Source organism: Taurulus bubalis, assembly GCF_910589615.1.
Source record: "Taurulus bubalis genome assembly, chromosome: 1".
Taxonomy (NCBI): Eukaryota; Metazoa; Chordata; class Actinopteri; order Perciformes; family Cottidae; genus Taurulus; species Taurulus bubalis.
The window spans coordinates 26,990,442-27,014,098 of NC_136589.1; the positions used below are offsets into that span (position 1 = coordinate 26,990,442).

At 41.5% G+C, this 23,657-nt stretch overlaps 1 protein-coding gene across 1 annotated transcript in view; it reads right to left on the reverse strand.

The window, feature by feature from the left end:
• Positions 1-23,657, reverse strand: part of mtcl1 (microtubule crosslinking factor 1) — a gene marked incomplete at its 5' end in the record, with an annotated part of 54,579 nt that overhangs the window by 16,126 nt on the left and 14,796 nt on the right. The window contains 6 exons of the mRNA XM_079226988.1: positions 780-944; positions 1,574-1,795; positions 3,028-3,129; positions 5,534-5,680; positions 9,716-11,098; positions 11,411-11,470. Of these exons, the coding sequence (XP_079083114.1) occupies positions 780-944; positions 1,574-1,795; positions 3,028-3,129; positions 5,534-5,680; positions 9,716-11,098; positions 11,411-11,470 (2,079 nt within the window). The remainder of the gene's footprint in view (positions 1-779; positions 945-1,573; positions 1,796-3,027; positions 3,130-5,533; positions 5,681-9,715; positions 11,099-11,410; positions 11,471-23,657) is intronic.

Consider the following 23,657-nt stretch of genomic DNA (forward strand, 5'->3'; position numbering starts at 1 on the left):
TCTAACTAGTTATCTAGGCCACATCACTCATCTGCATACAGTGCCAAACTGCTCTAATAAAGCGGCTGCCAAACAATGACAATGAACGAGGGAAATGTAAAAGCTCAGCACACCAATTTAATTGAGAAAATAGTTTTAAATAGTTTTCTTTTACAATCAACCCTTGAAATGATGAAGGCACTTGCAAATGACAAGTATATGATTGACAGTATAGGATTCTCCCTTGCTACAATTACTGAAGAGTTATTGTATTTCACTTATTTTGTTTCTCTTCTTTAATATTTTTGCATGACTTAACATTTCCATGTGTGTAGCATGTGTTACATGAAATTGTTCAATCATCTACTATGAAAACAACGTGGACTAATGCACATGCTTAGTAATTTACCTGTATAGTTATAATTCAAACAATACAACCATATAAAAAAAAAGGAATATGTCGTTTCCAAAGCATGATGAAACAAAATGTGTTTGACAGAGCAGCAAAAGCTAAAATAACGAGCTGATTCTAAGCTGTTGAAAAGCCGTGTGTACATTTTTCTAAATGCCATGGACCCTCTTATTGCTGCTGTATTTCATTTTTCACCATCGCCTCAGTTGAATCTGTTTGAATACTTCTACATCACAACATGGCTGATGAACTGAAAACTTGACTTGTTAAATAATGCAATGTTCAGTTTAGGTTGTATTTTAAAAAGAGGTAGACAGTGGAGTCACTGGAGTTGCAATTCTTCATAATTTTCTTCAAAAACCAGAGGAGGAGTTGTAAATATGAGTACCTGTCTTTGATGCTGCAGGTGTCGATCAGGTGACGGCAGAGGGATGATGGGGTCGGGGACGTTCTCTGGAGCTTGTGGTAAACATAGACTCTCGTCTCGATCTGACACCCCCTCCGCCTGCTCCATTATCACTCTCAGCTCTGGGATGCCTTCCAACTTCTCAAACTGGAACAGATGATACGCCCATGAAAAGCCTTTGTTTTAATTCATGCACAATTTTTTTTCAACACATTATGTTTCAGGCTCACAGTCGCTCAGCGTATTCCAGCATGCAATGGGGCAGAGAAACACCTAATTTTCCTCATTTGTCATGTGCTCAGAACTTCCCAATCACATGCTTCTTCGTAACAACCTTATCATTGCTTTAGACTTGCACGCCTGTGGTAAAACGGGGTGGTATACTAATGGGAATTTTGTGGGTGAAATAATCTTTTACAGGCTTTTAGAAAATATTTTGTCGGGATTCAATGTCAAGTCAAGGGCTGCACACTGATGCACCATCTGTAGACTGATATTAGGTTTCACAAGATGCTGCATGAATAAACTGATTCAGAACGATTCATTATTATCATGTGAAAATTCCTGAAAACATGAATCTCATTAATTACGAGTGTAATTAACCGGTAGTACAAGAAGATAAGTGTAAAGTGAAGAATCGACCGCTGAACAACAAGCTGAACAAATGGAGTCGCTCAAACAGCCGGGCGACCAATTAACCAGACTATCAATCAGTGAGAAAAGATGCTGGGAAACATTTTAAAATGTGCCTCGAACTTATTAAACCTCTGACTCACCTCCGGGTTCACCGTTTCCTCTCTAGAGTCGTCCTTGCGGCCGAGCCTCCAGTGCATGAGGATCCACCTGAGCTTCATGTAGAAGATGATGGTGTTGCGTCTGAAGAGGCGGACCTCTTGCTGCAGCACGACTCTCTCCTGAGGCCATGGCACCTCATGGGTCTGAAGGCCCGGCAACTCCAGACCTCCACGTTGGGCCTCCAGGCGCAGTCGCTCGTCTTCCTGCTGCCGAAGGGACCAGAGGAAAGATGTTGGAATATGTTGCAGAATGTTTTAAAGCTCAGAACTGTATAATACTACTGACTGCTTTTAAATCTAGAATGAAAGAACTAGAGGAAGGTTCCCAAAAATGTTATTGTTTCTTAAATTGACTCTGTTACATCACTGTGTCTTAGCTTTTAGTTTATTTTAACTTGTCTTGTTCTGTGTTTTCGGTCTGTAACTATGTGCTTTTTATGCTGCTGCCTGTCTTGGCCAGGTCTCCCTCCAAAAAGAGATTTTTAATCTCAATGGGACTCTCCTGGTTAAATAAAGGTTTAAATAAAAACATAAAAAAATGTGCTTCACATATACATATATATATACATATATATATATATATATATATACACATATACATATATATATACATATATATATACATATATATATATATATATATATACACATATACATATATATATACATATATATATATATATATATACATATATATATACACATATACATATATATATATATATATATATATATATATATATACACATACACATATATACATATATATATATATATACATATATACACATACACATATATATATATATATATATATATATATATATATATATATATATATATATATGCAACCTCATACAATGTTTCAGTAGGTCTATTGGTTAAATAATACATCTAATTTATGATCACTTTTGGCCAGAAAATATATATATGCAAAGTGTTTTCTTTTTTACAACAAAAAACAAACAAAGACATTATGTTTAATTTCAAAATATTAAGAAAATTAGGATTTTATTTACATTTAAGAGTCAACAACCAGAGAATTTTTGGCCTTTTTTATTTAAATTGTTTTAGTTCATCAAGAAATTATTTCAGCTCTGACGATGCTTTATGATTTTGTGTGCTTAAAATGACAAAACGTTTACATTTGAAAACACACTTCTAACTAGCATTTATTTATTAGTACAAAGTACAAAAATAAGTACAAAAAAAGGGACTTGGTGTAAATTGCATGCGACATAATGAAGACAGTGTAACATCCATCTAAGTCTAAAACCAAATGAGGGCATGGATATTAAAGCAAAACTTCCTTTCCTCTCCAGTGGTAAGACTTAATTAAAATTGTGCTTAAACTCCAGCAAAGATAGAAGAACAAATGAAGTGTGATCCTGGTGCTCTTACGCTCAAACGCAGCGTGACTGACTGCATCACTGTACCTGAGAAAGAGAGATGACGGCCTCCTGGTCCTCCGCCGCTGCTCTCAGCCTTCGCTCATGATCCAGACGAAGCTGGATGTCAGAAGCAGGCGTATCCCGGAGCTGAACCCACAACAGCACAGCACACAGTTACTTTAAAAACCCTTTGGATAAATTACATCACATATTGAGATCTCACTATCATTCTGTTTGTCTCTCGGTAAAGCTGTATTATATAGTCACACAGAATCACAAGGTTATGCGATGATTACGCTTGATTATATTGGTTCTCTATGATTTCTAAAACTCAATGAGCAACACTGAAAAACCTTAAATGAGGTTGGAAACCCAATATACCTTCTTCTAGTGTCTCAGGAAGTGATTATAATTTAATGCTGCACATTTTCAATCGGTACTTAAAATGTCTTCATCTAGCAACTTATCAAACGAAAGTATATACATCTCAAAGGAGTAGTTTGACATTTTTGGAAAGAGTCGATCTCTCACGAGTCTCCACTAAATATGAAGCTACAACGAGCAGGCCGTTAGCTTAGCTAAGCAAGAAACTGGGGAAGCAAAAAGAAACAAAAATCTGTCTATTAGCAGCTCTCAAGTAAAAATTACATCCTGGAATTTTGACGTCACTTCTTGGTCAACAGGTGGAGACTCCAGGAAGTCACACAAATAAATAATTTGGACACCCCCCCCCCCCCCCCCCCCCCCCGCTACTAAACTTTGTGACAGGTATCATTTCCAAGAAATGCACTTTAGGATTTTCCTACAGGTGAATAAATGCTCACAGGGAAATGAGATGCTTATGTTTATGGTTTTTGAATGTAATGATTCTTCAACTCCTTTACAAGACTTCCCTGTATCTCCTCCTAAAAATCACAGTGCAGACTTTGATAATTTGGAAATTGCAGTGTTTTTTCATGTGATTTCCTTCTTCCAATCTGAGCGGGCGTTGACTGTCCCAACAGTAAGTGGAGCTGTTCAGTGTGTACTGACCCTGGATCACCTCCCTGTCAGCCCAATGTCAAATGCAAATCACCCAGGCCTACAGTGCAGAGCTAATCCGGCCATATTTGAGCCGCTTTCACATTCATTCATTTCACCTCACAGATTACACTGCGGCAGAAGGCACAGGGGCACAAAGAAATCCACACACCGATGTGCAAGAACTGTAACTGTTACAGTAACATGCCACATCACCGCTGCCAGAACCGTGACTCTTCTGTGTAAGCGACACTTTTACATACATTTAATCTGCTGAGTCGAGTCGTGAAGCTGGCGGTGATGAAGCGATGCCAGAGGGCTTCACGACAGAGTGCAGACTCAGCCGTGATACACTGAGTGCATACATACGCCTAACAAGTCGATATACTGTAGCTGTCTCACACTGTTTTAGAGGGCAACAAAACTGTCGACCAGCAGATATATATCTTTTTAGAGCACAACATGCAATCGAAACACTTGGTGCAAGAAATGATCTAGAATGTAAGACTCTGGAGTTCTACGGAGGCAATCTACCTTCTACTTGTTTCTTTGAAATCAATAGTAAAAATGTCCAGGTGAACATGGTGTGAAATTAAAAGGCAGTAATACAATTTTACATCAAAAGACTTTTAACATAAATAAATAAAGATCAGTAGCTGTGGGAGTGGATATTTAGTCTGAAAGTAGAGTGAATGTGAAATCGTGTTCAGCATAAAAATTAAAAAAAGTCCAGGGCTGGAGTGTCACTAGAGATGCTGGACTGAGCGTCCTTCTGATCATAACCAACCAAATCAAAAAATCTGCCAAATATATAGTTTATAGTGCTCAGAGGCACTTTGTAAATTTTTGGTGATTTGAGAAGGTTCCTAATGGGACGAACATCATCTTCAGAATTGACTTTAGATGTACATACATAGAAGAAAAGGTACACATTTTAAACTTTGGTGAAGTAATCAGAGATAAAAAAAGAATTAGTTTCCAGGTTTTAATCTGTTATGTAAAACTCCTCAGAATTTACCGGCATCAGTAAATGCCATTAACTGCTTCACTGTAAGGCAAGTTAAGTCTTTCTTACCATAGTGCACTGCTTCTCAGGCCAGCAGATATTCCCAAAACAAACCCCCAAATATTGTCTTTTCAGTATAATAACCCTCATTCTGTACCAACACTTACTATTGTTTCATTTTAGTGTCCATGATGTGAGAACTTTCAAAATGCATTTAGTAAAAGCATGATTAGATTATTTTCATTCATATATTTGCCTGCTGTAGAAAACATTTAATTTAATAAAAAAAATACATGGTTTTGGGGGCATCTACAGGCTCTGCAGAGCTGTATTTCACAACATTTCACCACTCTGGAAAGAAAGGACTTGTCACTCCACAGAGAAGAAACAAAACAAAATTTTGAATCACTTCAAATGATTAGAAAATAGAGTGCAGGTTGGCAGAAGGCCCGTTTATGGGGATTATAGTGTGTCAACTCAGTCCCACAGGTGGAAAGGGAGATAGAGGAGGGAGGAGGCACTGACCTCTGCTCTTAAAGCCAGGGGCCTGTGGTACCTAGTGAGTCCCGTGGCTCCCCTGCTCTGGGCCTGGACCCAACCCCGGCTCTGGCTCTGGGGCTCCACGCCTCGCTCCTGTCCTAGACGCCACTCCAGCTCATCCCTCTGACCGGACTGTGAGTGACGTGGGGTGGGGGAGGGGAGAGGAGGGGTGGGGTAGAGGGACAGGTGCAGGATACGGGGGAGCAGGTAGTGGTGGTGGTATGGGGGGAGATGTGTGAGGTGGGTTGTGGGCAAAACAGACAGGAGACAACAAACGGGGCGAGGGGATGAGGGAAAAATAAACAAAAACAAAACAGAAAATGGGTAAAGAATATAAGCTGAAGGGGGAAAATTAACAGACTACACGGTGTGGAGAAAAACAAGCGGACTAGAGTACGAAGAAAAGCGCAAAGAGAAAGACCAACTTAAAGATGACGGCGTACGAGAGAGATGAGAAGAGAACAAGAACGAGGATGAACAAAATTATGGGCTGAAACATCTGGCGGGAACACAAAGAGGAACAAAGAGAGGGGGGAGTGGGAAGAATGCAAAACACTTGTTATGAAGCGCATGCAATGAGGGATACATGAGTCCAAACCAACAGCTGAGAAATACCATGGCAAACTGCAGAGCGAGAGCTAGCACGCTAAAGGTTTCCAGCACATGCCTGTGCACAGCCGTGTGTGTTGTAGAAGCAGTCAGCTGCCAGTTTGATGCACATTGTTTTCAGACAACACAGCATTTAAAATACACGGGAGGTATTTGAGGCTTCAGTTGAGGTTTAAGACAGGGCCTAGTTAGCAGGAACTTGATGCTGCTGTGCCAAATAGCTATCTACATAAGTATGCAGCATTCAGACATATTCTCATAATTGTGACTTCCATATATTGAAACTATTATCACGTATTTACAATATTTGTATCTCATTATTATCTAGTAAAGAAATCTCATAATTACAATAGCTGCACCTTTGGATTTTACCTGATGGGCTGAGTATCGAAACATTATTAATTTTAAAATTAAATAATAAAAATAAAGTGAGTCCCTAACCTAAATCTTGTAATAAGTGGACACAATTCTTTGTTTTCTTCCGGATCAGTATCTTGTAATTTATGCGATGAGTTTTCCAACACTAATATATCTTGAATGCAATATAAACATCTTCCACTTATGAGAAACTATGATCTCATATCTATACTTGTATCACATAATTGTCTGGTAAAGCTCTCATAATTACAAGATACAAATTGTACTTGATGATCTGGGTACTGAACCCTCATTATAACGATTCAAACAGCAGGATACTTTAGTTATCTTAATTCAGAGATACGAAAGTCATAGTGACTATTTTCTCTCTTCATCCACTACATTGTAAACTGCACTGATCTACAGCTCTGTTTATCTTCAACAACTCTCAATGGACAAAGGCCTGATTGCTTTGAACAGACGGGAGTTGTTAGTACACTGGTTAGCTTCGACCAAACCACCCAGCTTCATCCAGACTAACCAGAGAGCCGCACAGGCGAAGGACCAAAGCATAAACAAATCATTGGATAGAGTCAGTATGGAGGAGGCTTCACTCCATTATTGCTACAAAGCGGATTGGGTTCTTGAAGAGACATTTGTTTTATTCCAATATGACAGATCGGAAACATCCAAGATGCCTGATCATGCAGCTCAGAGATAATGAACCTGCTTTGGAAGAGTACACAGTGTGTTGATATGTTGACTTCCACTAAGCTGCAATAAAACAAGAACAGAAAGCAGGATGACAGCCAGCGACGTTCTTCCACAGCCGACAGTGCAGCGCCATGCAACTCTTTTTTTATTCAACAGAGGTTATTTGAGGCGCACACATTTTTATGGTTCGTCTCCTTGGCAACACCGTGGAGTAAGCAATCCCACGTGTCTGTGTGTGTGTGTGTGTGTGTGTGTGTGTGTGTGTGTGTGTGTGTGTGTGTGTGTGTGTGTGTGTGTGATAATCTGTGGTGCAAACATAATAGCTACACCATTTGTGCATCATAATGAGTCACAAAATGATAGCATGGTGTAGCAAAGCTGTAGAGAGAAAAATGACTTCCCTTCATCATGCATGCAACAGTTCACTATGTCAGGAGAAGCTTTGCATCAAGCCAAATGGAAGAAGCTGCCATAACTCCTTTATTCCTCCATTCATACAAAGCACCCTCTCAAGCACCCTCCCATTTGCGCTGGCTGACTGGAAGCAGGGCAGCTGCAGACAGTGAGTGCAGGGAGAAGGAGGCAGGCAGGCCTGCTGGCTATGAGGATGTGCATGGAGATGCAGATGTGAATGTGGCAGCAGCTGAAAGCGATGGTGGTTCGGAGGAGGGGTGGCGGGAATGCCAGTGTGGTAGAGCTGGGTGGCTCATGTCGGCTGCTAAATCTCTCTGTTCTGGCACTGAACGTCTCAAGAGTCTCTCAATTGGGGCTTTAAATTAAAGGTTCGGATGTTTCAAGTCTATCAAACCTCACCAGTCTCATGATGCTCTAATCCCAGCTCACTTTCTCTATAAGTGGGTGACCAATCCGACACTTGGCGAATTCGGCTTCACAATGAGAGGAAAAGCCAATACTTGAGAATCAAAAAGCGGCATCGTACAAGCTAGATATCTCTGTGGTGAGTAGTCTGATAACTATTGCTTAAACCCAATCAATGAGAAGATCACGAGCCCCAATTTCACGGTCTGTATTCATGCTGAAAATCAAGATCAAGCGAGCTTGTGCCCTTCTGCTCCACGGGAGGTTTCTGCCCTCCCTGATCTTGCTTTAGGACACCGGTATTCCCATTTGACAAGCGACAACTCCCCAGCTGTTGTAGCGCAGCTCCACTGGACAGTACGCAACAGGGAACAAAATCCACTGTCCTCACTCTGTGCCCCAAAGGGCTTTCTTAAGTTTAGCCAGGTTTGATGTGAGCCTATGTCATCTAGATTAAGTCAGACATCTTGGAAAGCCTCATATTAGCTTTGTCTGACATTAAAAAAGTTCTCCTGTAACATAACTAGACAGAGATTAAGATCCCTCATCTTTTTTTATTCCATGCGTTCTTGCTCCTTGTCAAAACATGGCGCCTACAGTATCAACAAAGCAACTCAACCTCAACCTTAAGCTAGTTGCAGCTACTGTAGCCACAAGCCTGCTGCTGAGATGAGGCGCTACAGAGATCTGGTCAGCTCACTTCTTTCCAACTCCACACCAAGACATTTTCAAACTTGTAGTCTTCTGCACAAACCAAGCTCATCAGACTCCACACAGCTCCCTTTGGAGACACTTAGGTCTTTATACAACTTGTTTCCCATATGCAGTCATACCCATCAACACCTGCAAACAGAGTCTGATGATTTTTTTTGCACAGAACAAAGATTGTGGATATCCTCCCCTTTCTCTTTTTAAGTGGGGTCACACTACCGCCACTATCGAAAGGGAGAACTATCAGTGACCTATACCTCTTAACATACATACCGGCATATACTACATATTGTATTAAAATAGACTTGAAAGAATCCGAACCTACCCTAAAAGTTATGTTGGACTATGACTTAATGAGGTTCCCATTGACAGGCATGGCTGTGGATAGTGTGTCCTGCTAAAAAAGTACGGCGCTGCCACTGTCTTTAATTAGAGCGGTGTTTTTGTACACTTTGCTGACTGAGGATCTCATTTAGTTTATTTTGGCCTTAAATGGTGGACTAATTACTGCACACTTAGGGCCATTCAAATCAAACCTAAATTAATTCTCACATTTACAAATACACCAGTGGGTTTTCTCATGAATTTCTGCTATTTGACAGGATTTTGCAGACTAAAGATTTTTGACTGCTGTTTTAAAGCAATTAAGCCATTCGGTGCAACATTGTCTCCATGATATTGTTTCGATCAAGTGGGTTGCTTTTGAGGTTGGATGCAAATCAATTTTATTATGCAAGATTTTAAAAGAACATCTTGTTTCTAAAATACTGACTTGTTCCTCATCGTCGCTAACTGCCATACTGGCTTACAGACCTTCTCCTTAATTATTGATATATTGTCATTTCTCTTTATGCAAAAAAAACAAGCAGCCACAGAAAGAAAACCTCTTAATGTACTCAGGGATGTCACCTTCAAAACAGCAATAAAGGCCACATGAAGTCTACCCCCTGAACTTACCTGGAAGTCTGTAACCAGGTCTCTTCCAAAGGTGCCAATGGGAGAGTCACGGGACATGGAGGTGACTGTGGACAGGAAGCTGCTGGACTCTGTGAGGTTTGGCATGGGTGACAGATCATCTGTCCTTTCTCTCAGCACCTCCCCCACATGGTCCAGCTTCTCCATGAAGATGTGCAGCTCAGTGCGGAAAGCCTTCATGCGAGTGTTGATGGTGTCCAGGACTTGGGTGTCTGGTTTGGAGCCAGACGCCTCCCCTCCTTCCAGGCTCTCTCCTGTAGTCACCAGCAGCCTGCCCTCAAAGATCAGACTGTCTGTGTCCGTGATCAGACGGTCCACCGTCTTCCCGAGCCTATCCGCCTCGCGTTTCACGTTGGTGAATGACTCACGTTCTTCTCTCCTGCGATTGGCCAGTTCAGTGGCGCTGAGCTCACTGCCATCTGATGGTTTGATGCTTCCGAACCCTGAGGTGGTTGCGGTTTTCTCAAACAGATCTTCGGAGTCACTCTCGCCCCCAATGGGCCCCTCTCTCTTGGGGTGGAGGAGAAGAAGACGTCCTGCCTCCTCTTCCTCTGCTGCTTCTCGCCGGCCTGCATCACTCTCTGCGTCGCTGTCTCGAGGGCTGCCGGTGCGCAGCCCGAGGTGTGCAGCCAGGTCACAGCGCTGGACATTGGACACAAGGACTCGGTTCTCGTACTGCAGCTTCATCACCTTTCCACTCAGCTCATTGATCTGCATCCTCGCGGATTTAAGCTCCTCCATCATCATTCCACTGCTGGAGCTGTTGCCGATCCCCCCATTACCAGGTGTAAATAAGCCTCCCTCACTACCCTCCTCGTCAACAGAGCTGCTGCTGGGGCCGAACTTGAAGAGATTAAGTTCAGATGTCAGCTGCCTGTTGTGGTCTTCAATCTCTGAGATGGAGCGGCGCAGCAGCTCAGCCTCCTCCTCCACAAATTGCAGATGGCGACGTAGCTCACTTGCTGAATCCAGCGCGTCACCACCGTACGGCGACGAGGGCATGCTGGAGAATGGTTCCCGCCCAAAGCAGTCTCTTTCATACTGACAGCGGATGTCTTCGTTTTCTGATCGCAGGCTGCGGTTCTCCACTTCCAGCTCCACAATCTTTCTGCCCAGGATGTTAGCCTCTTCCTCCACCAGCTTGAGCCGTAATCGCAGCTCAGCCTCTCGAGTGGTGTGAGGACCCCCACCAGAGCACTCGGCCAGAGGAAGGGGACTGTCCACGTCCCCGTAAACTGACTTGTACCGCTGCAGCTCCTGCTCCAGTTCGTCCTTCTCTCGACCCAGCTTCGCCATCTTTTTTCTCATCAGGCCAGACTCCTCTTTGGCAAACTGGAGCTGGCACCTCAGGTCTGCGCTGTCCTCCTAGCAGGATGATAGGGATGAGGATGTCACAATTCAAAACTTGAAGGGATAAAGTTATCAATATTGAATTCCTTTGTTATTGTTGCGCTGTGAAAGAGTAACTAGTGCATTTGTTGGGGACTATTTTCAACGGTGGATTAATCTGTATGTGGTGCTCTATTGAATATTTAGCAGAACAGTGTATGCAAAATCATGTCAAAATAGTTTTCATTGTAATGAAGGAACATGTAACCCAGTGCGGGTTACACGTTCAGTGTATAGCATAGGCATAAAAGGAAATGGCATGAATAATATTTTGAGAATTATTTTTACCTGACTCATGGACTTCTTGTCTTTAAATGTTTCCCTGCTTCCTCGTCTCCTCAGTGCAGTCTGTAAAAGAACCAGAAAGAAGGATGTAAAACATGTAATCATGTATAACATTATTAAAATGTTCTCCAGCATTCAATGGTGCTGCTAAAGGGAAACAGAAAATAATATAAACCAGCACGCAGCACACCGATAAAAGCAATAAATGAGGCTTTGTGAATTCAATAATGAGCATCTCTGCAATTTTAAGATCCTATTGAGATTTCTATAGATCACAATGCCAGTGTTTGTCCAGACACGCCCAATAACTCTCAATCACAGTAATGATGATGGTACTGTATAACACCAATGAATTGGAACAAATAGGTTCGCTAACATTTCCACCATCTCCCCTAAGCCAGAAGAACATTAATCTACATGGATATCTTACATAACATTTCTATCATCAGGTCAAAGCAACGTAAGTCTAACAAGGAAGTATTTACTTTCATGCAGACTGAAGATCACATGACCTAATTACTGTCTGCATGTAGTAATGGTAATAGCAGTTATAAAAGGCCAACATCTGGTTACCATGTCAGTGACACTATGTGTGATTTATGTGATGTTGTAAAGTAAATTGTCAGGGAGACAATTCTGCTTAGCATTAAGACCAGAAGTATCTCAGAGTACAGATAATGAGGATGTTCTGTCGTGTTTTTTTTTTTGGTGTATGTATGATGCACCAGGGTGCTTTAGATCCCATTGAGAGCTCAGTGTGACACACGTCTAAACCCGGCTCAGATTCAGTGACACATGGTGCTTCCACAACGCTCTGAGGGGAAAGCATCTGCCTGTCCAGTGGGGAAATCTGCCCTGTAGCTAATACTGTGCCAGGCACCGCACGCAAAGCCCGGATAAAACAGGGTCCTCTGCATGCCAGCTTAGTCTTAGCGACTAATAAAATCATTCAATTTGATCAAGTCTGTGCACTTTCTCCCACCATCGGCTGCAGCTTCATAAGACAGCGACAAGACGAGGAATAGAGAGGAAATGAAGAGAGGAGGAGAGGGAGAGGAAGATTCCCCCTCTATAAATCCAGAGTGCAGAGCTTTCAAGTGGGAACCTTTTTCAAAGAACAGATTGCTGCCCTGTCAGAGTTATTTAAAGGTTCTGGAGATCAGTTAAGCCAGGCTCTTCTGGAGGGAGCATGACTTCATATTAATATTTTCTCATATTTTGATGTACAAATATTTCACTAAGGCTGCAGCAAATGATTTGTTTCAATATTTTTTTTAGGGGATTCATTGTTAAAGGGAACGTCAGAATCAGAACCATTTATTCGCCATGTATGTTTTCACATACAAGGAATTTGTCCTGGCGGGAGGTGCATCACATTGAACATTTAACAATCAACAAAAAAACATTTAACAATAAACAGAGTGCAATAAATGTGAGCATGAATATTTACAATTGAGTCTACAGTAGAATTTACAGTTAAAATAAAGTGCAAGTGTTATGTGAAAGTGTGGCAAGTGTATTTAAATATGAGGTGTGGAGGGATGTGCAGGGGAGTGACGAGTAGGAAATTGCTAATTTTCAGGTTCATACTTGTACCTTGGGTTTCTACTGGTACACGTTAACATGTGTTAATGTTAAAAAACACTCGTACTGTTTGTCTGAATAAACCTGTAATATGTATATAATCGTTTTGGCACAACATTTTCCTTTGGAGTAGATCGTAGAATATTCGTAATGTTTTGTACCCTTTATTTAAAGTATTTGAACTTGGTTTATTTACATCAGAGAAGATTGTTCATCTCAGTTCCGAAGTTATTGGCTAAACACACAGATCCTTGAAACAGATAAATACTAAGTCCTCAAAAAGGCACATATGATTATCAAACATCTAGATCAGTTTGCACACTACACAGAAACAGAAACACACTGAGCCGATCTGTAAATATGACGGCATTCATTTTAGATTCGATTTTGACAGTTTTCATGCGTGTGAATGAATTGTTTGTGTGACTTTTGCCACTTGAGAATTAAGTATTTGAAATAGAACAGAATTGTAACCAACTAAAAGCTCAGTGAACTTAGTATTATTCATCAGTGTCTAAAGATACAATGGTTTTCTTGTACTTGAATTCTCATTTTTAGGCCTTGTACGAAGCAAACTAGTCGCTCTGTAGCCAGCCAAAAATAGACCAGTAGGACAGTTTGAATCATTCATGGCCAGACGGCTGGAAAGTTTGAGGGTGAACCTGTTTTGCCCGGAGCAGGGACAGACCTTGACTCAGTCGCTGGCTCTGTTACAGGAAGGGAGTGCCCTCTAAGAAACAGCCCCAAAACATGAGCATAACCATATTAAAGTCATAGCTACAGAAAGAGATTTGTGCCTCATATAGCCCAGTTCTATGACACCGTTTACCTTCCTGCCGCCCTGAAGGGACTTTTCTTGTGCTGCAAAAAATAAGTTATCTGGTCAGTAGCGTTTTCTGATCAATATTTTCTAGTTATTGTAGAAAACACAGAAGAGGGTAAAGCTTCCCTCTTGTTGACATCTCTCAAAGAGTTTCTCTGCCTGATCCAAACTCAACTTCTGTGCTGGTACAGATTAATTCATATCACGCCCTTCAGCCTCGGGAATCATCTCCAAGACTATAATTGTTTGTCTTTTTTGGATGATGACAGACGGTAATTCGCAGTTTACTCCAGTTATTTGGCGGCTACATTAGACGAGTGAATCCCCCGTCCCACCCCTTCTGGTCCAGTCTCAGTCTTGTGTCTGTGTCACTATCTCCAACACCAGTCGTGGTTTAATTCCCAGCCCTGGTGACAGAGCTAATCTCTCAGGGGAGACAGCGGATTAGACGACATCTTGTGCAAAGCTCCTCACAACGCCCGACTGCCACAACCAGGGATCCCTGTTTACTGTACACAGAAGTCAATTTGAGGCTCAGAGAAACAACTTTGTGATCAGAGAACAAATAACACTCATCAAATACTTTGTCTGAGTCAATCACCTACCTGTCAGTCAAAATGTTCTTATAGCTAGAATTGAGCGAATGTGATGGATGCTTTTAAGAATGTCAGAGCTCATAAAAGTTGCCTTCTTAATGATTTGTTATTAATTACGTCTGCTGTCCACCCTTTTTGTTGTTTTTAGAAAAACACCGACATTCAGGGAGACACACAAAAGGAAGAGACAACGTCACGACTGAAACTGCTTGTATCATGTTACCTCCTAATAAGCATTAGTTTATCTATAGCATATGTTATAGATGCATTACAAACTCTGATTGGACAAGTTGTTACATGAAGGCACACTAGAGCGAGTTTGAGAAGAGAAACGCTAGTCGACGCTAAACTCTGACATTGCTTTTTGACACCTATTGTATAGTTCTTACCCCTTCCTTTTTCTTCAATGTCCTGAAAAGAGACCTCCACCGATTGAGCATCACACTCCTCTAACTGTCAGAAAAAAATAATCTAATCACAACAACGCAACTTGACCGCTGAGCTCAGTCAGAGATACGGGTGTGTTATGTTAGTCGCTCATGTGGCCTTCAGTTGCTAAGCTCGTATGCATAAATGCAAAATAAAATGCTTAATAATCAAACGAATGTACAATTGAATAAACTGATACAATGCATCACATACTCGTGAAATAAAAACCTAACTACTGTTCTTTTTGCTATTGTTATTTCGCTTCAGATCATTCATTTAAATATAAGATATGTTTTAACACTGACTTGTTGATAATTAACTGGTCAGGCAAAATGTCAAACATTTTCTGCTTCCAGCTTTTCAAAGGTGACGATGCTGAAGAAATGTTAATGTTGGGGCTCTGGGAAACTGTGATGGTTATTTTTCACAACTTCCACTGTTTTAAAAAAATAAAATAAAAAGGCTTAACCAATAATAACAAATAATCGTACACTCGTTATGTGCAGCGCTAACTGCACCACACCACACCACCACATAGTGTGCATGACAACCGCTCAACATGTTGGCATTAAAACCCTCATCTGCAGCACACACAGACTCACCTCTCCCTGTTTTTTGTGTGACTGTATTTCACTTTAACACACAATTGCACTCATGCACACCAAAAAAAGCACACAGGCACAAACATCTCTCTTCATCCGAGTGCACTGTTAGCAAGCGTTAGTGGCACTCAGTCATGCAGGCGACTCCAGCTGGTGTGGGAGCTGGCTGTAGTACTGGTGCAGCTGGTTTTACTCCCCTGGGTCTCTGCCAGCCTGTGGGATTAGTGGATTGTAGTTACACAGTCGTTACCCTGCTGCGACTGAATGAACCAGGCACTGTGGTTCCTGACTGACTGACGGTCTGTATTTCTCTGACCCTCTCCTGCAGCCCCTTCCTGGACTCCCCATCCCTTTCTATTTGGTCTTATTCCGCCCCCCCTCGTTCAGTCCCTCCTTCTTTTCTCCATTCTTTCACATCCTCATCGTCATGGGACCCGTGACGGACATTAAAATGTTAGTGGGCGGCTATAGGTGAGGTGTGGTTCTATCCGTCTAAGAGACAGTATGACTTAATGAGGTCATTCTCGCCACTGAAAACCTCTTCAAAGGCCTAATTTATGGTGAGGATTATGGTTGAGGGTTCAGATAAGAACTACGATTTTATTAAAGTTGAAGTTGAGGTTGATTTAAGATTTGGATTTGGTTTTAAGATGGAGGAAAGAGTCAGGATGGGATATGGATTAACTGTAGACATTCAATGGCGAATATTTAGGTTTGTTTAAGGGTCAGACCAAAAATGTACCTTGCACGGCAGCTGGCTTCTCGGTATGTCAGAAAAGAATCACAAGATAAGGTATCGCACAAAAATCTATCTGTCAGGCTTCAAGTAATGTGTTTGTCAGGCCAGAGCACGGACCAATCAGCATCCTGTGAGGAGCAACTGGCAGCTAGGGGCGTGGCTTAGTGTGCAAGACGACACAGAAAGGCAATGGTGGCTCCTAAAGAGATTAGCGTTGATGCTGCAATAACATCAGCATTTCTTCAGAAGAGCAAAGAGACGTCTCCGGTTTGAGTCCAGCTGGCAATCTTTGTTGTACAGTATGTCTTTCCTCGTCACTCTTTCAAGTCACTCCTCTTATTAAAAGCCATGAAATGACAAAAAGAAAACAACTGATGCCATTGTGTATAGAAGCAAAGCATTTAGAGGGGGACAACAGGAATGTGCATGGCAGTTTGGTTATGTTCAACAATTACTTCCAGCATCGCTCTACTCTGCACTACGCTTAGTGAAGTGTCACAAGTCATCCATAAAGGTGTTTGTTTGTAGGTGTGGAACTGATTCTGCTAATCATTAGCGTCACTCAGGTGAATAAATTCAAGCACATTGTTCAGTAGTGAAGCTCTGGCACAAGACACATGCTGCTGCTACAATCACACAACATAATCTTGGAAAAACTGGTGCATTCAGGAGTGAAAAGGAGAATATTGTGTACTCTGACACGCCTGTTTGAGTAAGGCATTTTTTGAACAAGTGCTGGATGCCATCATACAGTGGCATCACCCAAAAGAATCCCAGTGTGGGGAGGAACATATTTTGGGGGTGGAGGATGAGTAAGAATGGGAACACAGCGAGTGTATTTTCGGCAGCATCTGTACTCAACAGCTTGGCCTATTTATGATTTTGCTCGAAGAAAGTAACAGAGTGCAGAGCGTCTGGCTCTGGTAATGGGATTTAACACTAAGTGTGGTGTGACCAGCGAAATGGAGGCGGGGCGCAGGGTTGGTGGGGGGGGGGGAAGTGGAGCACAAAAGGAGATGCGACAGGCCACTGGATGCAGATAAACTCCTTCTCAGCCCTGACGAAAAGGCCTAAGACTCCAGCACAACAGAATAAATATTGCTCACCCGGCGGGAACGCTCAGAGAGATAAATCGCTACGAAATGTTTAGAGGCAGATTATATTAGTGAGATCTGGATGAATGGGCGCTCAATCTGGGCTGTAATCCGTTTGAATAAATTAATTAATACTGCACAATGAATGGGTATAAGTGTCACATGTTCTCATTTAATTAAATTATTTTCTCCACATTCTGAGACACAAAAAGCTTCTGCTACACCATGATTTACGGCACTGTGTTATTTTTATAAGGATGATCAATCTTTAGCTTGCAGCACCTCCAGTAAGCCTGCACAGTCTAAATATACCGCCTCTGGATGTGCTTCATCAGCCAAATATGAACCATGCAATCCAACTCACTGGTAGCAGTGAGGCTACTGTGAACAGCTATGGCTGTGATATTTCAAAAATCCCTAAACCAATCAAAGATAACTGAATTAGAGTAATCCAGTAGAGTGCGCTGCTCAGCCGGTGTGCACATGTGTTCTTTCTGCACATGCGTGTACAACTGCAGTCATCAGTCTCCCACATGTGTCGAAGAACGCGTGGGTGCATGTGTTTATGCTTTTTCAGTCAGTGTGCGCCTCTGTCATAGTCCTGCTGCATGTGTGTGTACGAGGCTGAGCTTTTATACATCTGCTAGTGTGTGCATTTGTTTGGCAGTAAAACAGGCTGAATGCAGCACTCTCTGAGGTCATTCCAATGTCAGGCCATCCCCAGCGGATATGAGCTTCTTGTAAACAGACTCTGGCCTGCATATCGCCCCTGCATCTTGACATCAATAGCTGTCCAGAGATTACTTTCCCCCTCTGTGGCGAAAGAGAAATCTTATTGTTAGAACCAAAAAGGATTACGCTTATGAATGCACAAGCAGAGGTTTGGAGAGAATGCCAGGCATAGGACTGCACATCAAACTTCCCACACATACAATTTAAGGATATTACAAAACGTTGTTCACGTGACAAAATTGAAAATGGGCTTTGGCATAAAGCAGCCCAAAAGACATATTGGAGGTCCTTTGCAGATGATCTAAAAGCTCAACCCTGTCTCACTCCCATCTCGTCAAAAACTAGTCCTTGGTCAGCGTCTTCGGAAATCTGAGGCAACCTTTAGCAACTGTATGATGATCTGTATTTCTTAGGCGTTGGAGACTTAAACTTAACCTTTATCTTTATCATTAGTGATAATAGCCGAGAATCACACACTGCAAAATGTAATGAAATTTGACCTCTGTATTTCATGCAAAGCAGGAAACGCTTTTTGCATTCTTAAAGCACCATCTGTACCCAAACCGGCAGAGTTGAACAATTTGCAACAAAGCTGCAGCCAACCTTTTTATCATTTGTTTTTTAAAGGTTCATTTTTCTGAAAAAAAAACATATGTTTGGGAATTAAATGATATCCAGTTGTTGGTATGAAAGGCTGAGATGTCAGATCCTTCTTCCAGTCCATAAATGCAGGCTGAAATAATAATAATAATTGTATAATTGGGAAAAGCCATGATCCGCATCACCGCGGAAATCTAATTAACTGATTATTGGATTGAGAATCTGTCAAACATATTTCAAGCAAGTTGACTGACAGCGTTTCAATATATCTTCATTACAAAGAGAAGTGACACAATTACAACATAATCTTGACGGACATAAAAACAATATAGAACAAAACATTAATGGTATATTTGCATAGTAGTATATGAAAGAGCTTGTTGCTGCTATTATTGGTTGCCCCCTAGAAACCTGAAGGCCCCACAGCAGATTGAGAAAACATCTCTTAGGAATCGACACAGGCAGCTATAGCGACGGATGCTGACATGCACAGGTTATACATCATGCTGTGCTGCCACATGTGCATAATATATGCACCCGCCTGTGTGTGTAGAATTAAATGTTTGTGTATGTATGTGTCTGCAGGAGGTTGCGTGTGAGCAACGGAGGGTCACTCCCATACTGTGCCTCTTCACTAAGCCGGCCCTGACCTCAGTCTGAGACCCGACATGCATTTAAGGGCAGCACAATAGAGCTTTTATGGGGCGTGTCACTCGCGCCTTACAAACCTCCCTGAACAACAGACAGCCTGGCATGCTGCTCGCAGAAAACCTGATGCCAAAGCGCCAACTGGCGCAAACCAAAGACACGAGATTGAGCCAATGTTTAGGTAAAATAAATAGTGAGAAATTCAGTTCCAGACTCAGTTTTTCTAATCCCCATTACCGAACAGAGCAGTGTTGTTGTTTCATGCTTGATTTGAAAAGAAACAACAGGATGCGGTAATTAGCTGCTAATAATAATTAGCAATGTTCTTGATTAGAGGATAAGGACTAAACAATTAAGTGCTCAATTGTGAATCAGGTTTTTAGATTAGTCATTGTGTGTGTGTGTGTGTGTGTGTGTGTGTGTGTGTGTGTGTGTGCGTGCGTGCGTGCGTGCGTGCGTGCGTGTGTTGCTGTTGTTGTTAATGTGTCATGTATGCATGATACATTAACTTGCAGGCAAACTGGTTTTCAAATGCCTTGAGTGCAAAGTGCTGAATCAGCAGATCCCACGGTGAGGAGGAGGCAGGAGGGAAGCCAGACTACACTTCAGTGAGTACTCCCATTATCACATTTAGCTTCTCTGAAATGTATAATTACAACCAGCTCCACCTCAAGGTCCCTTCATGACACACAGATTAATTTGAGATGAAGTTCTGCTTAATGTGTGTTACACTAAAGTAATGTGCATATTCTGCAAACTAGCAAAAGTAAAAAATGATGAGAAAAGAAACAGCTAGTGATGTATCACTGTGCTTTGGTCATCTATTCGGGACGCTATCATGATAAGCAGCAGAAAAAGGGGATTAAATAAAGCAAAGAGAGAGGCAGTAAAGAGTCTGTGTTATTTATGTCAAGATAGCAGCATATTAGACAAGGTGGATACAGATAAGAGGGTGGGCATATAGAGCCCTCTTGTGTCAGCCTCAAAAGTGTGCGACCTGTACACAACATATAATGTGTGACAAGCAGCTGTTTCTGCTTACAGCACTTTATATTTGCCACTTTATATTTTTGGCTGATTATTGTCTGTGGTTATGACTCCTTTGAATTAAGCATTATGTACTTTAAACCTCTTGTCATATGTTGCATTTCTCAATAATGTGATTTTTCCTTCTCGGGGCAGTAACATTTGTTTTCAAAAGAAACAGGAACATATTAGATACAAGTCAGAAAAAAAGAAAACAAATGTTGCATCAGAAGCCAGTTCTGTCTTCTTTCCTATCCTGAAAATCCCATTGAGACCCCAAAGGAAATTGTACCTTTCTTACTATTGTTTACTTGTTTCTTTATTCATACATATTTTGCTAGTAGAGTATTTTTTTGTAAGTAGACCTATGTATAAGAAAACATACATACAATTGCTTTTGAACTCCTAAAAAATAACGGTGAATATGTTTCTACTGGCTCACAGTCAGAAGCTACACTGGTCGTTTGCCTTGTGAACAAGAAAAATACAACAACAAAAATAAGCAAGAAATCTTCTCACAGTAATTAATGTGCCACCGCGTGGCTGGGCTGCCCATCTCTGGCTGCCATGGTAATGGACAGTTTGAGGAAAATCGAAAAATGTGACCTGAGATTCGACGGACCAAGACGAGGGCTGATTTAACACAGAGACTTAGGAAATTGATTATAAAAAGTGATTGTCACAGTTTTTACCAATTTGCTAAGCCTGTCAAGCTTCCCGTTCTCACATAGATGGCAATGGCAGATCTACCATCAATTTCAGAGTCATTTTTCAAACTATTTTATTTCAGATGTAGACGAAAGCAGGCTGCTCATTTCCAGCTGGCAACTGTCAATGTTGCATGCTGACATGAATACGGTGGCTAGCAGATGTTATCAGCTGTAGCTAGCAGATGTTATCAGCCATAGCTAGCTAATTAAAATAGATAATTAAAGGGTTGGCTGAAAATTCGGTCTCTGGCTGACTTTTTAATGCTTCTACTTTTAGAATGCAAATCCTGCAAACGTATATAGGCAAATCACTGACTATAAGAACTTATGTAAGAACCGCATCATGTAGGACATTTTTTTTTTTAAGTGCTTGGCGGGAAAATCGCATTTTGATGCTAAAACATACATTTTGAAACACAAATTTGAATGTTTGGATTTGAATACATAAGGAACACTGGAAGTTGCGGAATGATATAAACACCTTAAAAAATCCCAAATAAAAAATAAATATATATGATAATGGTTATTCATCGTTTTCTAACTGGAGGCAAAATATTATCTGATGTAATTAGATCTTTAGTAAAAGTGACAAGAAATAACAAACAGTGAGCTGGTTTGGCCCTCTCGCTGATGTGGAGGGTTGATAAGTGCAGAACTGGTAACCCCCCCCCGAGCTTTGTGAGGGAGCCGGTGGCTGAGTCGAACAGGGAGACTGCTAGAGGCCAGAAGGGGGAAGTGGTAATTGATATTTCTGTTATAAAAGGAACGTGGGGAGACAGTCAGGCAGGATGAACAGACCTTGTGAACAAATACACTTTGACATTTCCAGCCCTGAGATAAGAAGTATTTCCAATCAGCTCTTATTGTCTTTGTTATAATTATTCACCTCTAAGTCTCAAGCAACATGTTGTATCTCATTCATTTAATGTGTACAGAAATAAAAATGTTAAAACAACAATTTGCTGGAACAATTTCTTGGTGAACAGACTTCCCGGGGTCTCCTTGAAGCAGTGGGGTTGCAAGACAACTATTCATTAATCTTGAAATAGTTCCACTATACTACTATAGTTCCACCAGAGGTGTTGGGAGGCAGATTTAGGGGAAAGCCTGGAAAGCTGTTTATCGCCCATTTCCAGTCTTTATGCTAAACTAAACTAATCGCACCCTGAAAGTGATATTGATCATATTAACTAACTCATCAAAAAAGCAAATAAGCATTTTGTCAAAGAGGATAACCAAAGAGTAGGCGGCAGCAATAGCCGAAGACCACCTCTGAACCTAAGACGTATAAATGTCCCCTGCACAGTTATCACATAGTCCCCGGTAAAGCCAGGAGACTGTAGTGGGCAGATCCCAGGTGGGAATGTGTGTAACTATGAATGAGCTGCAGGACGGTGCTTGAGATGCAGACTCAGCAGAACTTTCCCAAGGGAGAAGCAGGTGACATTAGACAAATCTGAAAGGCATTCACTCCACTGCTCTGTCTGGTGGTCATCTAAAGCACCTCTAATCTAAAAAGACTGCACTCCAAACAACAGTTCACACCCCTGACTCTAAGTGGAGGCTATAAAAAAAAATGCAATGTGTCACAAGAGTCATCCTGTTTTGTGGAGTAACACTAAAAGCTATAAATGACACTGTGGCTCCGGCAGGCCAGGAGGAGGGAAGAGCTGCCATGTCGTCTGCCTGCAAACTCTGCAGCAGGTCCGCCGAGTATTCTGGGACGGGAGACTGGCAGCGTGCCAGAGGTGTGTCATGTGCAGAGATAGAGCCATGCGGCGAGAGCGAATGCTGCTCTGCTCTCATCATGACGTACAGTGGAGACGGATAAGATCGGAAAGTAGCACTTGACGGGAGTCCCCGGGCAAAATAATGCTGACAAATCACAAGTGGAAAGAGACACTAGATTTCCCATGCTGTTCCTGTCAGAGCAAATATCAATCACAGACTCAGACATTTTTTTAGGGAACCTGTCTTAAACCAGTTAGTGCAGCTGAGGTGAAGCATTTTTCTTTCATGGGAGACTTAAAGGATAAAGCTGGTGTTATTCCATCTTTAAATGTATTTAATTTGGCAGACAACATGAGTGAATCTCTTCGTTGCTACAAACGAATCCCATGAAAAGACCATCAACCACTAACTGATTTATTCCACTACTTACAGTATGTGTTAGAGCTGACACATTCTCTCTATCATCTTAAAGTGTCAGTCATAAATTAAATAATAGATCAGCATGATAGAATCTGAGTGATTGTTGTTTTCCCCTTTTGATTTGTTTAACTCTGCATTTCTCTGGAACTCAACATAATTGATCACCTCAATTATTTTGCAAGGCTTAAATAAAGGTTAGAGTGAATGCAGGTGATGTGTGTGGTGCAGTTAAGGTGAGCAAACATAAGTGAGAGTCTTGAAGACGCTGATGGACCCGACACGCTTTGCCAAAGCATTTTGAAGCAGTAGCTCCCGTAGTGAGGCATCTCGATGTGATCAGCCCCTTATCAGTAACACCAACATGACAACATAACTCCTGTTGACATAAAGGATAAGGCTAATGAAAGTTAATAATAATAATCCAATTATAAAGGATAAAAATCAACAATGAGTGATCAAGTATTACAATCTGTGCATCCAAAACCTGATTCATCAACAGAATCAGAATCAGCTTTA